Below are 16,091 nucleotides of genomic sequence, written 5' to 3' on the forward strand. Positions count from 1 at the left end.
CCTGATAATAACGAACCTAAAAAATAATATTTGATTCAATAACTGTATCAATCAATTAGTCTGGAGAATTAGAGACTCCTTTTCTTTATACATGAATGTAGTAAGAGGGGGTTGAAAATGGAAAACAAATTTTCACATTTGCTAAACAAGTTTTCCTGAACTAAATAAAAAAAAGAACAGAAGAGAAGAAAAACTCCATTAATTTTACATTTTAACTCGGTATGAAAAATGCTCCAAAAGAAAAAAAAAAACGCCTCCTAAACCATAAAAATGCTTCAATTCATGTCTCTTTCAATCACGGGGGAAACTTTACCTGTTTCCGAAGGCTCGACACAACTGTCTCGTGTTGAATTCTTGAATTCTCCGTCTCTTGAGGTTTCTATAAAGAGGCTGATTTCTGATTCATTTTTAGGGTCCATGTCGACATCTCGAGATGCCTCTGAAGACTTGTCATCAGGGTCTTTGCCATTAGATAGCCATACAAATTTCAAGTCTTGACCTTGCCTACATTTGCCATTTTCAAATGCCATTTCAGCTGAATGACGGGTTAAAAAGGTGACATTAGCCGAGTAGATACTGGATGCATTTGAAATGCTGCTGCTATTTTCCGAAACAAGTTCGACAGTACGAACGTCACCGAAGGCTGAGAAATGCTCATTTATCACATTCTCCTACAACAATTAATAACATGAAATTAGAATCAGGTAAAGATGCTCCAAATGCAAAAGTTTAGACAATAACACAAAGAAGATGGTAGTTAAAAAGAATTCAACCAATAACACAGCCTGCACACCTCCAAGGGAAAAATTCTTAATTAACATTATGTTCCCATCAAAGCTTCCAACAACAAATGGAAAGCCCAAATTCTTTCAAAATGAAAGATCAGCGTTTGAACACAAGCAACAGAGAGAAGGGGACAGAAACCAGAAAGGAAAATGTCATTGCAGTCTCTCGGTTGTGTTTATGCTTTTGGAAATCATTGACCACAGGGAGACCGACTTCTTAAGAAATCGACACCTTCCATGTTTTCTACAATAACCGAACTTTCGTCGAGGAAAAAAAAAAAAAAGGAAAAAGAAAAAAGGGAAGCCAACTACAAGGGCCTCCAATCAAGAAAAAGTCCTGAGGGATAATTACAAAATGGCTTCGACACAGAAGCCCAAAGAAAAATATAGAATATAGCATAGAACTAATTGTCATATAGAGATCTCCAAAGCCTCCTCAAAGTCCCCACAAGATAGCAAAACTTTCCTTTCTTATGATAAGGAGAATGAAGAATGAAGGAACTCCACGATCATCTCCCTACAATCCCTTGGCCTAGTTAGAGCAAGACCAAAGTTTGTAAAGAACCAGTTCCAAACAGTAGAAGCCACATCCCAACTCCAGAGAACAGGATCGAGAACCCCAACCACTCTCCTGCAAAGAACGCCATGCCAAGGCACCACCCTATCTAAGATGTTAACTTGTAACAGTTTGATTTAAAAAAGAATATATATATCTATATATATATATATATATATATATATATATTCAATTCAGATGGAAATCGCGAGATTTCCAGCAAAGCATTTATTTTTGCAATTGAAACCGTCCCATAACCCCTTAAAAGACTCTACCTCTCATGCCCTTCATCCTCAACTCAAAAGTCCTAGATTTGAGGGGAAAGTTGGTTGTGGAGATCTGAAAATTACAAGAAAGTATTTGGGGTTTAAGAACAAAGTAGTACTTGTATAAATTTCCGAAGGTCGAACCGTAGTGGAAACAACGTCGAAAAAAGAAAGGGAAGAGGCGAGGGTTAAAGTCTGTGTTTCGGGCGAAGAAGATGGATCGTCGCCAACACTCTTGGATCCGGGCACAACCCACGAATAAACCCTTCGGCTCATTTACCCAATGCGGTGTCTCAGCCTAAATAATCAATCTGCGTCCACTTGGCCTAGCTCAACCAACGGTGCGCCAATCCGTATACCTGCACCCGACCCGACTTCAACCCGCGCCTTCTTCGGCTGCACACATTTACGCCACATGACCATTCCATCTGCGGCTCGGCATCAACATGTGTGACGACTCGATCACAGCTCCGTCGGCTCGATTTCGCGGCTCACTCTGACTCAGCTTGGTATACAAATAATATATTGATTTCTAGGTTTCCGACCCTCCTGAAGTCATTTTCGACCTTATTTAAGGCACTTGAGGTCAGTAAGACTCCTTATTTACCCAAGTTTAGTTAGTTTTAGGACTTAGGTTGGAAATAATTGTCAAGTTTAGTTAAGCTAAAATATTAATGTCATGTGAAATGTTATAGGTGAGAATTGAATGCTGGAAGCATAGTTTAGAAGCAACTACCAAATAATTAGTAACTTCGACCAAGGCCAACCAAGTAAGTGACCTTACGGTTGGAGTTAGCTAATTGATTGATTTATGATGGTTATCATGTAATGTTGATGTACAAGCCACAGGGCATGCCCATCATACATCAACCAATTAGCTAACTCCAACCGTAAGGTCATTTATATGGTTGGTCAATTAGCTAACTCCAACCGTAAGGTCATTTATATGGTTGGCCTTGGCTGAAGTTACTAATTAACGGGTAGTTGCTTTTAAACTATGCTTCCAATGCTTAGGTCTCACCTATATAAATTCAAATGACATATACGGGACATTAATATTCTAGCTTAACTAAACATGGCGATAATTTCTAACGTAAGTCCTAAAACTAACTAACTTGAATAAATAGGAGTCATACTAACCTCAAAGGCCTTATATAAGGTAAAAAATGGCTTCAAGAGGGTCGAAAACCTATAGGAAGCAATATATTATTTGTATACCAAGTAGCCTAAGCCGAGAAGCCAAGCCACAAAATCGAGCCAACGGAGTCGTGAGCCAAGCCGATCGAGCCGTCACACATGACGAAGCCGAGCCGCAGCTGGAATGGTCACGTGGCAAAAACGTGTGGCTGAAGAAGGCGCGGGTATACGGGTCGTTGCCAGGTCAGTGCACTGTTAGTTGAGCTAGGCCAAGTGAACGCAAACTAATTTTTTGGGCTGAGACGTGACTGGGCTGGGCAGTACGTATTGGGTCATTGGGCCACATTGGGTAAATGAGCTGAAGGGTTTATTCGTGGGTTGTGCCAAGATCCGAGAGTGTTGGCGACGATCCGTCTTTTTCGCCGAAACACAGTTTGGAACCCTCGCCTCTTGCCTTTCTTTTTCCAATGGAACTCTGACAATTCTGACGCCGTTTCTGCTCCAGTTCAACCTTTAGAAATTTATACAACTTCACGATACTACTTTGTGCTTAAACCCCAAAAACTCTTTCTTGTAATTTTCAGATCTCCGCAACCAACTTTCCCTTTCAAAGAAATCGGTTATGAGGGTAGACTGCAGAATGGGAGGACTTTTGAGTTGATGATGAAGGGCGTGAGAGGGTAGAGTCTTTTAAGGGGTTATGGGACGGTTTCAATTGAATATTATTTTTTTTTTAAATCGAACCATTACACATTGAACCCCTCCAAGAACTACACCTTAGAAAGGCCCCTCTTAACTCCCCCAAGGAATCTATCAAGGAAAAGTATGGTTATTTTACCTATCTAAATTGGGCTACCTTAGCCCCAAGACCCTCGAAAATATATTAATAAAAAGCAAGATTTTATCACCAATTCGGTGGTGGTGCCACAACCTCTTTTGGAAGGATCCTTGGGTATTCCCCCATTAGCCTAGTGTTATACCCTCTTATATAGGCTTTCTCATTGTTAAGAGGCCACGGTTAGAAAGGTTTGGAACACCAACAACAGCTTTGTGACCTTAAACTTGGGCGAAATTTGAAAGATGGAGAGGCACTCTCACAAACCAAGAATTCTTGGAGATGGATTCCTCATCCTAGAGAGCTCTTCTCCACAAAATCCTTATTATCTAATATGGGCTCAACTTTTCTCTAAGAAAAATCTTTGGCTAGAGTTATTTCGTGGGATAAATACCCCAAAAAGGATCAAATTCTACGGTTTTCTTGGTTGTTTAGTAGGTCAGGTAGCTATTCAAGGTTTCGAGTGTCGATTTCTGGAGTGATATATGTTATCTTCCTAATTTTGGTTGGGCGTTGAGTGGATTTTGTATTTTCTGGTTTGAGGTAGCTGGTTGAGCTACGTTTATTCTATTTTTGTAAGTTTTTAAGACTTCCATTCAAAAACATCCACTAAAACTTTTCTTTTCAATGAACAATTATGTTTCCTTGTCAAAAAAGTATCAATACATATAACTGTAAATGACAATGAAGCCCTAGATTCCATCTCTCCAAGCCACTTTTGGGTATCCTTCCCTTTTCAATACAAATGTTAAATGTGTCTTCTTTTCCTCTTTTCCCCCACAGATCTTAGTATGATGCAGTGAGTTAATGAAAATCAAAGGTTTAACTAGCTAGAAAAAGGAATGGGCTGGAACTTGGACCAACTAAAAGGCAACACTTGCAAGTTGTTAACCTCCTTTGGTGCTGGCTTGGTTTCACATAGGGGTTCATTCAAATTGGAGAAGATACTTTTGCACCCACCATTCAGTGGCAGAGGGAAGATTTAGTGGCAAGCCTTGTTTTGGTATTTGTTGATATATATAATTGGAGGTTTTTAAGGGTTCTGAAGAATCCTGGGAAAAGGGGAGGGACTTCGCCTATTTCCTGCCAACCAAATACTTATCTTCTAAGAACTCTAGAGATTCTGTGTTAAAGTGGAAGCAAGTACACTACTTCAAGAACTGAAGAGAAATTTGTTAACCTCAGACCATAAAATTAAAAGAGCCCACGCAACCTTCACATAATTTTGCTATTGAAGTACAACTAACGATTAAAACAGATAAGACACAAGACTGATTTTTTTCCTGCCAAGAGCCACTATCATTCAGCAAGGAAATAAAAATTAAACAAGACCACTTTGGATAGTTCTCAACTGAATATCAATCACATTCCTTTTTTGTTTAGTCCTTTGCATCAACTAGTGGTCTAATAGTTCAGGACATCCTTCAAGGGCATAGCAATTTACTAATAGTAATCCTCTGAACAAATATAAAAACAATAGTAGTTACCTCACATGGTCAAGCTATGTAACAACATTCCAAAGAAAATATAATCTAATGAATCGATATCATCATCATCTAAGAGTTTCCAGAAATTTTGTAATTAAACTACCATGAATGATCTTGATATAGAGGGATGGTAAAACATACATTGGCAAATTCGGCTGGTAAAGGAGGAAGAATTCTAAATCCAATGTCAAAAGGTGCTTCGGGTGCCAATGGATGATCAGGCTCAAACTTTGAGGATTCCTGTTGTACAGTACATGTGGAGTGCTCAACATTCTCCCCATTAACCTCAGTATGTGGTGACGCCAAAGGAATACTTGATTCGCTGGCTTTTGGAGAAACAAGCTTACTAGTGTCAGCTTCTACTCCCACTTTAAGCCGCTTTGCAGAAAACCCAGTGATTGCATCGGCTTTGCTTCCTGAGGTCTGTATTGAGAACAAAATGAGAAAATAAGACAAACGGTAGATTGGTTTGCAGTATGTAACACGAGACTAGAATTGCACTTCCACAACAGGGTTTAGGGATAATTAAATGAGAAAATACATGGAAATTAAAGCCAAGAGTTGAGGGGTAATTAAATGAGATGACGTGATATGAACCTCCAAATGCAATCTTCCTGGCATGGATTTTCTTTCTCAACCTCTATTTATTTTCTCCCGTATTCCTCCAACAGTAGAGGTGATGTCTTATTTAAAACAGTTCTTTGATCAAACATGCAAGGTAACAGAAATTTATAAATGATACCTGTTTTTCAAGTTTATCTAACTGGCGTCTGAAATCATTCCGCTTCATGTCTAGCATTTCTTGCTTCTTCCGGAGTTGCTCCTTTAACTGTTCCAGATTCTCTAATTTCTTTTGCAAAGGAGGTTTCTTCGGGCTATTGAAAGCATGAGAGTGATCTGGGGCAGCTAAAGAAGATTCCAATGGATGGGAAATGCCGCCTTTTGAAGTAGAAACCTGGACACAGTTCTTTCCTTTGACAGCAATAGAAGGAAGTGAAGCAGCTGCAATATGATGTGGAAGTACATGAATACCATTATTACTGCTTACACCATCGTCAGGAATGCTGTCACGATTAGCCCACCAAAGTTTGATAAAACGATTGCCCATAACAGCATCAGGTGACTTTAGAGCAGCTTCTGCCTCTTCCCTTTTTGAGAACTGGACAAAAGCTCGTTGGCTATTTGCTGGAATATAGATGTCAATGACCTCGCCATATTTTTTAAAATGAGAAAGAAGTGCCTCTGTATTGTTACTCTGTTGTGGAATCCCATTGACAAACAAAGTACGCATTGCTTTCTGAGAAGGTTTCCGCAAAGTACGCATGGCATCACTATGTGCCTTGAGAGATGAATCTCCAGCTTTCGTTCGAGCATCATCCTGAGCCATGTGCTTTTCTTGATGGGAATTTCCTTGGACACTAGTCAAAACTTCATTGTGTTCCTTCACTTCATTCTCGTGATAGCCAGAGGAACTTACAACTGGATCAAGTTTACCTTTCATATCATGTCTATTTCTAGACCCACCTCTACCCCCGGCAAACAAACTAGTAACCTGTTGACCACTAGTTACAGTAATTCTACTAGTGCATCCATTATCAGCAGCATCACATTTCCTAACCTGATTCCTATCAGAAGGATCATCTCCTACCAAGGTTTCAACTTCATCAATCTTTGATGAATGCATACCCGAGAGTGCATTTTGTTTCTCAGGACAGTTATTGTTCCATAGAGGTTGATCAGGATCGTACAAGTCAGCTTCAGCTGCATTACCAGAACCTGAATATACACCATGGAAGGCCAATGAATCATCTCCTACACCAGGCTTGGTATTTTTTCCAAGTAACCCTTTGCCACACATTACTGTCGTGGAAGATGTGCTAACTGTTGGCAGAGATCCAGTAGATTTCCCCATTAATTGTGCATTTGGAAGCGACAGAGGAAGATTAAATTGAGAAAGACTCTGCATAGCAAGATCATACAATTCATTAGAACTAGATATACAGTTACTAGTTATAACATACAAAAGCATAAAGAAATCTCTTTTCAGGTAAAACATAGGCCGGAAACAACCCAAAAGCAATGCTGTGGTAAGATTATTGCTTATACACAAAATACAATAAGGTTCAACCAAATAAAAATTGTAAATGGGAAGGAAATTATATTTTTCTCTTAAAATTTCCATCTGCTATCAAGTAACTTATAGATATGACTTAATATTTGGTAGTTTAACAAAGTTCCTTACGTACGACACTTACTTCCCTGACGAAAAAATTATAGCAAATGAAATTATTTATGGAACTTCTAATTTTAAGAGAAAAGAATAATTAATGGGACATTTAAATTTATGAAAAAAAATATACAAGTTCTTTATATTATTACAATGAAAACGATAATACTAATTAACAGAAGGAACGATAAATTGAAAAAAAATGAATAACAAATCGAAGCGAGTAACTGTCAACTCCTCTCCTTGAATACAAAAGAAAGGGGAAAAGGAAAAGACAACTTGAACGGCTAGTTGTTTTCAAACTACTCCAGCGCATGCACACACTACATTTTCATGAATAAATGACATCTTGGATTTCTAAAGCAATAATAGAAATACAATTGTATCTATATGTTTCATCATATACTTTAATTTGGGATGTGTTTAAAAGATATACAAAGAGAGAGTAAACAGAAACATAAGTTTCCAAAAATTAATCCTGAAAACAATTCACTTCGCATATTTTTCTTTGAAAAAAGGGAGGAAGGGTTAAAAATAGACCGCAAATTTCTAAGTGTATGTGCAAAAGCATGTGAAGAAAAGGGGATCCATGTGAGGGAGGAATACGTAGTGTGTGAGCCCAATGGTATTTTGTTAGTTAGAAAGGGCCAAGGCTAGAAATGATCAGTGTGGAGGGATGTATAGGAAGTTTGTTATGGGGGTGGTATCTTATTGGAAATTATCATTGGAATTCTCTGTTAAGGGCGAGTAGGGAGCTCTAAAATATCCACTTGGCTTGTAGCTCTGTGCATCAATAAAATTGATTGAGGTTTATCAAGGAATCTCATGGAAGAGTTGGATTAAGAATTTCATCTTTGAAGTTTGGACCAAAGATAACAATATCATTCTAACGAAGCAAACTTGGAATTTAAGGACACCAAAACTGATGCTTTCAATAATTGGCAGTGCCAAGCAGATATATAGCCACAACACCTTAAGTTATGTTCTAAATAATGTCAGGAAAAAAATGAAAAATATATTATCAAGATGATGTTAGAAAAAATGTCCTTCAAAGATGTAATATAACCTGGGTGTCCCTTGTATGGGAGGCCAAACAGATTATGGTTTCATTCTAATCAAACATCATGCTCAGTAAAATACAGTAAAATGGGTGATATACATACCTGGACATCCTCAACTACAATGCGATTAGTTCCATGCTCCATTGGACACATGTCTCCTCTAAGACAGAATCCACGTTCCTCAAAATCTCTACATCTCTGACGAGGCATGCCAATGTTCAGAGAAGGGTTGATCGGAGGCCTAAGTGTTCCCTGAAAACCAATAGAGTGCATCGGTTCTAGCCCACCATTCGGAATTCCTGGTATTAATCCAAATGTATTCCATGGTGCAGTTTGTGAAGTAGAAACACTTGGTAAACCCCTTCCAGCAAATAGCCTCGGAGGAAAAGGCCCATGGTGAACAATTTGGGAAGCAATATCAACAGGACTAAACCTTGAATCAAACTGGTTCCAAGGGGCAGATTCCCTGCCTCTTCCCCTACCAAAACTTAGGTCACTAGAAAACGCCTGGTTTGCCCTGATCCTTTGATTGAAATCCCCAGCCACTCGAGAACCTGGCACTCCACCTAGGCGTCTTTTATCAAACTTCCCAGGGATGTCTTTCTCAAGAGTGGAAGAATTGAAGGATTTCCAAGCTTCATTCGCTTGAGAATCGTTGTCCCTAAAACTACGTCCATTTTCAAAAGGTTTACTGCGCTTTCCATATGGCCTCAAATCATGTTCACGTGTATCTGTTTCCAAAGACTGAGAGTGTGTCTCCCGCCTCCTATGCTTATGGTTGCGATCATCATCTTCATCATCACTAATATCCTTTTCCTCCGGATCACTAACATACTCAGAGGAAGAAATGTCTGGCTTAGGATATGAAATTTTCAGTTCCATTTGACTCCCAGCAATAAACAGAACAATCCCTTATTCCTTAGAAGTAGCTACGGTCTTGTATCCAGAACTTGAAACACTATATTAAGTTATTTTAACCTAATGAAACAAAGAAAGAAATAAATCAATTACCTCGAACAACGAGAACCAAAAACAAACGGAATTAACGCAGCCGCATTCGTTAATCATCTATTCCCTAACGAAAATCAAACCCCACTACTTCACAACTTAATAACATACTTCAAATTATTCAGCATCGAATAGGTCCAATAAATCCCAACAATACATCACTTCAATGACAAACTAAATTAACCTAAACCAGAACAACTCAAAATTCTCCAGGTGCACAACAAAACAAAGTCCCAGAAACCAGGGAGGGAAAGGAACAAACAAACAAACACAAAGCAGTAAAGAAGCAACAAACGAATAGGTTACCGAGTATTCTCGGACGAATTGATCAAGAAAGCGCCATGGAATGCTTGAATTAGTCAGAGCGAGGATACTCGGCTCTGGAATTAGCGGCGAGCAAAGCAAGAAGAGAAAACGAAGGGCATTAGAAGAAGAACAGAAGCGACGGAAGAGACAAGATCGTTGAACGAAAACACCGCCGTCGTTTAGCGATTCAACGGCGGTCCGGCGAAAGAGAGGGAGAGAGAGAGCACGAGGGTTTCTCTGCAACCCTGAGCTCGTATGAGGCCCCTTCGGAGTTGTTAACAGCAACCAGGATTCTAGACCGAGAGGAAGATAGAGAGAGAGAGAGGAGACGACGATTGTACCATACCAAATAAAATTAGATAAAATTACAAAACGAGTATTTGAGATTTAGAAATTACACTTTCTCCCCACCATGTTTCGTTAATTGTGTATTCGCCCCATTTTTGCGCCCGTTTTCCTTTTGTAGTTAGATGGGCCGGGAATATGGGCCGAGAATATGGGCCGAGAATATGGGCCGTTTTGAAAATTTAAAAACGGCCCATAATAGGAGGAACGTGGACTTGTGGTGGTCGATTTAGATCAAAACTAAATTAAAAAAAAAAAAAAAAAAAACTAAATTAATAAAAAAAATATAATTAAATTTTTATATTTAAATGAAAATAATTAATACTTTATTTAAAAAATATACCGTTATCTGTAAAAAAAAAAAGTTTTAAAAATACTCCGAGTATTTAAAAAATACGCGTGAATTTTCAACTAACGATACTAAGCGGACACTAATTATCTTTATTACTTAAACACGTGTTCATTATTGTATTTTAAGCATAGTTCAACCGCATTTAGAAGGAAGATTGTGTATCAAATTAGAGTTTCATCCCTAGCCACGATGATTAGGGTATGTCGATGGATAAAATTGACTATTATAGCATACGTTATCGTTACGTAAAGGAACGTCGAGTTTTGAATAAATTTGGGTTGTTTTCTACACATGAGATCCACGAGCATCTCGACAAGGACGATGGGTCCCTAAGGGGGTGGATTGTGAGATCCCACATCGATTGGAGGAGAGAACGAATCATTCTTTATAAGGGTGTGGAAATCTCTCTGTAATAGATGCGTTTTAAAACCGTGAGGCTCACGACGATACGTAATGTGGGCTAAAGCGGATAATATCTGTTAGCGGTAGACTTAGACTGTTACAAATGGTCTCAGAGCTAAACATCGGGCGATGTGCCAGTGGGCATTTTGCAATTATTAATCCGAGGCTGAATGCATGGACATTCAAGCATGTCGATCAATTTACTCGTGGAGTGCTCGACCTCGAGTAAAAAAATTGATTTTCTTACCTCACGGCCTTCGATCACAGAGAGAGTTTTGCTAAATTGATTTTTGAAATTTTAATAATTGCAGGGTTCTCGTAATCAAAAGGAGTTCATAATCTCAAATTACTAGGGTTTTCATATCTGATCGGGTCTATCCCAAAAACGACACTGAAATAAGTTCGCAAAAACAGAAGAGATTGAAAAAGTGGTCTTATTTAAAAATTCATTCGGGTACTCTCCAAATTATACGAATTTTTCTTTTGGAGAGAAATACAGATAATAAAAATAACAACAATAACAACATCGAGCAAGCTCTAAATAAATTAAAATAAGTACTCGATAGTTGAAATGCCAGAAGAACCGGGCCATGGCACTTGGACCGCCACCATTTGGTCTTGATACTTGAACCCAACATCCTCACCGTCAATCCGACAAGCCCTAGGTTTGTCAGATGCATACACTCGCATCTCACCAGTACCTTTGACGCCAATTTCGACCGAGCTTAGGTCATCATCATAGTACACAGACTGGATGGCACCACCAATGTTCAGCATATTAACGAGCCCAATTGGGGCGAACTGGACAGCCGTTTCGATGAGAGTGTTGACGGGAGAGACAAAGATAAGCTCAAAGTCGAAGGGATCGAGGGCAATATCAATGTTTTGGGTGGGCTTGGCAAGGATCAGCTTTTTAGCTTGGTAGAGGTACAGCGCAAAAGTTTTCACACCCTCGATAGAGATTGGATTTTCTCCGCTATTCCATTCGATGTCTTTTGCATTAGTTTTTGAGGTCACTCGCTTCGAGTATTGAGAGAAGCACTGATTACGTCGCGTCTCACGACACCACCCTCCTCCTTGACAGTTGAATGCACCGATCACACCAGTGAACTGTGCAAAAAAATAATATCTTAAAATACTTTACAAACATTCAACACAATGATCCAATATAGAAAAAAACGTTTACCTTGTTAAGGTTCCATATCTTGAGCATAGTTTCTCCGTCGTGCAAGGGATCATCGAAGAGACAATCACGAGTCGGGAGAGCATAGTACTCACTACGAAGGATCGAGCCATCAGGGAGAACCAATTTTCTAAGGAGCTCAAAGTTGTGTTTCCCGACAAAGTCACTGACATAGATCGGGCCACCAGAGATAGCTCGAGAGGCAGCATGGAAGGCAGCACAAGGGTGGGTAGATTGGAACATATCCCAGTCGGGGTGGATGAAGTTGCCCATCCACAGACTGTTGTAGGCACAGTGCACCATGTGGCATCCTTGAAGCCAAAACGTACCATTCGGATCACCAGAAGGGTCGGTGCACCAAAAGTCATCACCTATTAAACAACACGTGGCACTCTTTAATTGGATGTAGAGAGTAACCCGTCATCACCAAATAAATTTAAAAAAGAAAAATTATTTACCAACACGACCGAGAGAAATAGCTTCCGTGCCGAGGAACATGAAGTCGTTACAATGTTCCATACTCGCGATCACTCCGTTTCCTTTGAAATGTTTCTTTATTGATTTGGACATGGCTTTGTAATATGCCTTTGCCAAATCCACTCGACCACCATAGTCCTCGCATAGCATCTCCAACAACTGTCCATTCAAATTTACGATAGTACGATAATATTATCTATGACACGGGCTCAATAACATAGCAAAACGTTCAAATATCAAAATAAGATTTACGAACGGTGCTTACATGAATGACGTCGATCTTAACACCATCAATCCCGACATTCTCCAAATGAGCATGGAGTCCCTCGTACATCTCCTCAGCCTTCTCTGGTGGGACTATCCCGACCTTATGACAAACAATCTTATCGACGGCCAAATCTTCCATCGTCTGTTGCAGGCCCGGCGAGAGGACCGGTTGGATCACGTTAGCCTCCGGTAACCCTGGCACGTTCGGTCGGAGCCCACCCCAGTATCCACACAAAGCATGCCACACGTACACATACTCTACCGTCTTGTACTCCCCTTTGAGTTCATCAATGAACGCCTTCATCCCCTTCTGGCCGGAGCCAACACCGGAGCTCTTCGGGTTGACATAGTCACGGAATTTGTAATTCTCTTGGAATTTTAGAAGGCGACAGGGCATTTGCTCGCCAGCAACGGTTTGGTTCATTCCTTCTTTGGTGATGGGATCAGCATCGTGGCCGATCGACTGCCAACCATCATCGATAAGGACTAGGCCGGGAGGGCAACCGCCATCGACGAGATGCTTCACACCTTCCATTATGCCTTGTGGGTGAACCGTTAGGTAGAAAGCATCCCACGTGCACCACCCGAATTTGTCCACGATACCTAGTGATAATATATATATTGACTAATTAAGAAGAAGATCATGGATTATCTAACACAAAACGTTTTGAGTTTAGGTTAAGAATATATACCTGGTGGAGTCTTCTCCTCCAACAAGCGGAAAGTTCCGAGATGGGTCCTAACGATCTTCATCGCCTCCTTAACAAGTACAAACGGATCATCACCAGCATGAAGATACAACACGCTTCGAAACGACGAGTCCACCACTTTGGATGAGCCACTCTCGACACAAACGTCGACAAAGTCATCCTCCCCAGGCTGAATCGAAGATCGGAACGGCCCCTCAACGAGGGGAAGAAGGAGAACATACGGCCGACCAGAATCCGACTTCTCAAGGATCACAATTTGAGTCTCCGACTCAAGGTCACCACCATTCCGACCAACCCAATGAGTAGTCCACCATACCTTAAACCTGAAAATACTCATAAACTTAATATCCTTCAGCTTACCAATCGAAACGACATGTCGACTATCAGGGTCCAACACGTCGAATCCTACAAAGCAACCAATTGAAACGGGGGACTTATCGATCGTAGTGTACGGAGACGGAGAAGCGACAATATTCTCAGGCACATCCGACAAGAAGGTATGGCCGTTAACAGTGAAATTCGACCCGTCGATCGAGAATGGAGACGACAAGTCGTTCAAGCCATCGAATGAAACGACAATGTTGGAATTGCCATTTTTCAAAATAGGAGCCATTGAGAGAAGAAAAGAAGAAACAACCCAAGAACAAAAGAGGGTTAGTTTTTTGTTTCTCTTCTTCGAGGTTGATGTGAAATTAACCGAAATCGAGGGGATTTTATAGAAGAAAAAAAAACAAGTGGACCAATTGGAAAAGGAAAATAAAAGAATATGGGTTCCTTTTTTACAATTTGTAGATTCTTGAGGGACCCAAAAGCAAAAAAGGAAACTTTTTCTTGATTCTCATCCAAAAAGCAAGGTAAAAAGTTGAATGATAATGGAGTTTTAATTTATAAAAATATTTATTCAATTAATTTTTAATTTTATAAAATTATAGTTATTATTTTGCCAATATTTATAAGTAAATAATTAAAAATAACTCGTAACGGGGAAGTGGTGTTTCCCGTGGCGGACAGGTGAGTAACGTGTAAGAACCTGCCCTTGAAAGGGGAACAACGGCTGGAAACGGCTGCTAATACCCTGTACACTGAGGAGCAAAGAAGGAATCTGCCCGAGGAGGGGTTTGCATCTGATTAGCTAGATGGTGAGGCAATAGCTTACCAAGGCGATGATCAGTAGCGGGTCCAACAGTATGATCAGCCACACTGGGACTGAGACACGGCCCAGACTCCTATAGAAGGCAGTAGTGAGGAATTTTCCGCAATGGGCGAAAGCCTGACGAAACAATGCCACGTGGAGGTAGAAAGCCTATAGGTCGTGAACTTCTTTTCTCCGAGAAGAAGCAATGACAAACTCGAAATTTATTTTTAAAAATATTATTTAATGTAATTTAAAATATTTTATTTTTTAGGAAAAAAAAAGTTTTATTTAAATAAATTATGCATGTTGGACACTTGTTTGGGTTGGAAAACATTTTTTAAATTAAAATTAAAAAAAAATTGTTATAAAATAATTTGGTCCATGAAGAATATATATATATATATATATATATATATATATATATATATATATAAATAAAACATTTTTAAATGGGTGTTGTCATGTAGAATAATTTTTATTTTTTTATTTTTTTATTTTTTATTTCATTAAAATTTTATATCGTGAGAAGTAAAAATTCAAACATGAACGTCAATTTATCGAACATGGAACGAGTTGTGTGGTCCCAAGATCCGAACATGTTAATGTACATAACTCTTATGTAACGACGATAAAAACATACACGTTAGTTTAGTGCTTGTGACACCTGCTCAAATGTTTATAATTTAAGTATAGCACGGGTTTAGATACGAGAAAAAGCTTTCCTTCTCAATATTGAAAAAGTATTTATACGACCCCTTTACAGTTTCGTCTTTTCGTTGTCGAATAAGGTCAAAAAAGTAAATTAACATTGAAATTTTGTTAATTAAAATTACCTTAAATTTTATTCTTTGTCCTAGTTGACAAGAATTTTATATCTTTATGAATATTCAATCATTTTCTTAAAGAATAAATAATTCCTTTTGAAGCTTATGGATGGAATTTTTCTAAAAAACCCTTTATGCTTTTTAATCGAATTTTTGTAATTTTTTTATTTTATTTTATGTCTAATAAATTCATAATTTTAAAAAATATATATTTAAACATTTTAATAAATAAATTTATTATTTAATTTATTTATTTGGTAGGGTGGAAAAGGGAGTGATTGGATATGGAATATAATAGAACTTGTTTGGTTTTACTTTTTAGGTTTTGTTGTGTGATTGGTTCTTTGTATTCCCTCCCCGGAAAAGGGATGCCTTATCTTAGTTCCCAAACACAATTTTCTTTTTTTTTTTTTTTATAATTAAAAAATTATTAATAGTATAGGCAAAATATAAAAGCTATATATATATATATATATAAGCCAATGAAAATTTATAAAACTTTTAAATTATATATATAAAAAATAATATTAGAGGAACAATTTTGACGATAAACGTTTCATTAAATTGGACGTGAAAATTAGACGAGTGTTGTTATTTTTAGCTTCTATTAAATTTCCGCTCTTAGACCCTTCAATCAAATACCCCATAATATTAAGTTTGATTTGTACTAAAATTTCAACAAAATATTAGATTTAAATTCGTTTTTTTTTAATCGAATGGCTATGTGT

The 16,091-nt window shown here is 38.6% G+C and overlaps 2 protein-coding genes across 2 annotated transcripts; both read right to left on the minus strand.

Annotated features, from left to right (window-relative positions):
• Window positions 1–11: 11 nt before the first annotated feature.
• Window positions 12–10,021, minus strand: LOC111435142 (zinc finger CCCH domain-containing protein 41-like). Its single transcript, XM_023072483.1, has 5 exons — window positions 9,669–10,021; window positions 8,457–9,332; window positions 5,809–7,026; window positions 5,208–5,489; window positions 12–671 (listed from the first exon to the last, which is right to left on the minus strand). The coding sequence occupies exons 2-5, from the start codon at window positions 9,234–9,236 to the stop codon at window positions 276–278; spliced, it is 2,676 nt and encodes an 891-aa protein (XP_022928251.1). The 5' UTR covers window positions 9,237–9,332; window positions 9,669–10,021; the 3' UTR covers window positions 12–275.
• A 1,161-nt stretch (window positions 10,022–11,182) lies between these two features.
• LOC111435325 (probable galactinol--sucrose galactosyltransferase 5) lies at window positions 11,183–14,076 on the minus strand. Its single transcript, XM_023072781.1, has 5 exons — window positions 13,387–14,076; window positions 12,693–13,297; window positions 12,409–12,586; window positions 11,954–12,321; window positions 11,183–11,877 (listed from the first exon to the last, which is right to left on the minus strand). The coding sequence occupies exons 1-5, from the start codon at window positions 14,015–14,017 to the stop codon at window positions 11,314–11,316; spliced, it is 2,346 nt and encodes a 781-aa protein (XP_022928549.1). The 5' UTR covers window positions 14,018–14,076; the 3' UTR covers window positions 11,183–11,313.
• Between the last annotated feature and the right edge of the window lie 2,015 nt (window positions 14,077–16,091).

Source organism: Cucurbita moschata, unplaced genomic scaffold (genome assembly GCF_002738365.1).
Source record: "Cucurbita moschata cultivar Rifu unplaced genomic scaffold, Cmos_1.0 Cmo_Scf00048, whole genome shotgun sequence".
In the NCBI taxonomy this organism is placed as follows: Eukaryota; Viridiplantae; Streptophyta; class Magnoliopsida; order Cucurbitales; family Cucurbitaceae; genus Cucurbita; species Cucurbita moschata.

Bases quoted from the DNA above. Each gene is read 5' to 3' on its own strand.
- LOC111435142 (XM_023072483.1), bottom strand. From the start codon at position 9,236: ATGGAACTGAAAATTTCATATCCTAAGCCAGACATTTCTTCCTCTGAG. The intron at 5,490-5,808 runs GTATCATTTATA...TTCTCAATACAG, and splicing joins TAGATAAACTTGAAAAACAG to ACCTCAGGAAGCAAAGCCGA. The intron at 672-5,207 runs GTATGTTTTACC...TAATTGTTGTAG, and splicing joins TACCAGCCGAATTTGCCAAT to GAGAATGTGATAAATGAGCA.
- LOC111435325 (XM_023072781.1), bottom strand. From the start codon at position 14,017: ATGGCTCCTATTTTGAAAAATGGCAATTCCAACATTGTCGTTTCATTC. The intron at 13,298-13,386 runs GTATATATTCTT...TATTATCACTAG, and splicing joins GGAGGAGAAGACTCCACCAG to GTATCGTGGACAAATTCGGG. The intron at 11,878-11,953 runs GTAAACGTTTTT...TTTTTTGCACAG, and splicing joins AGATATGGAACCTTAACAAG to TTCACTGGTGTGATCGGTGC.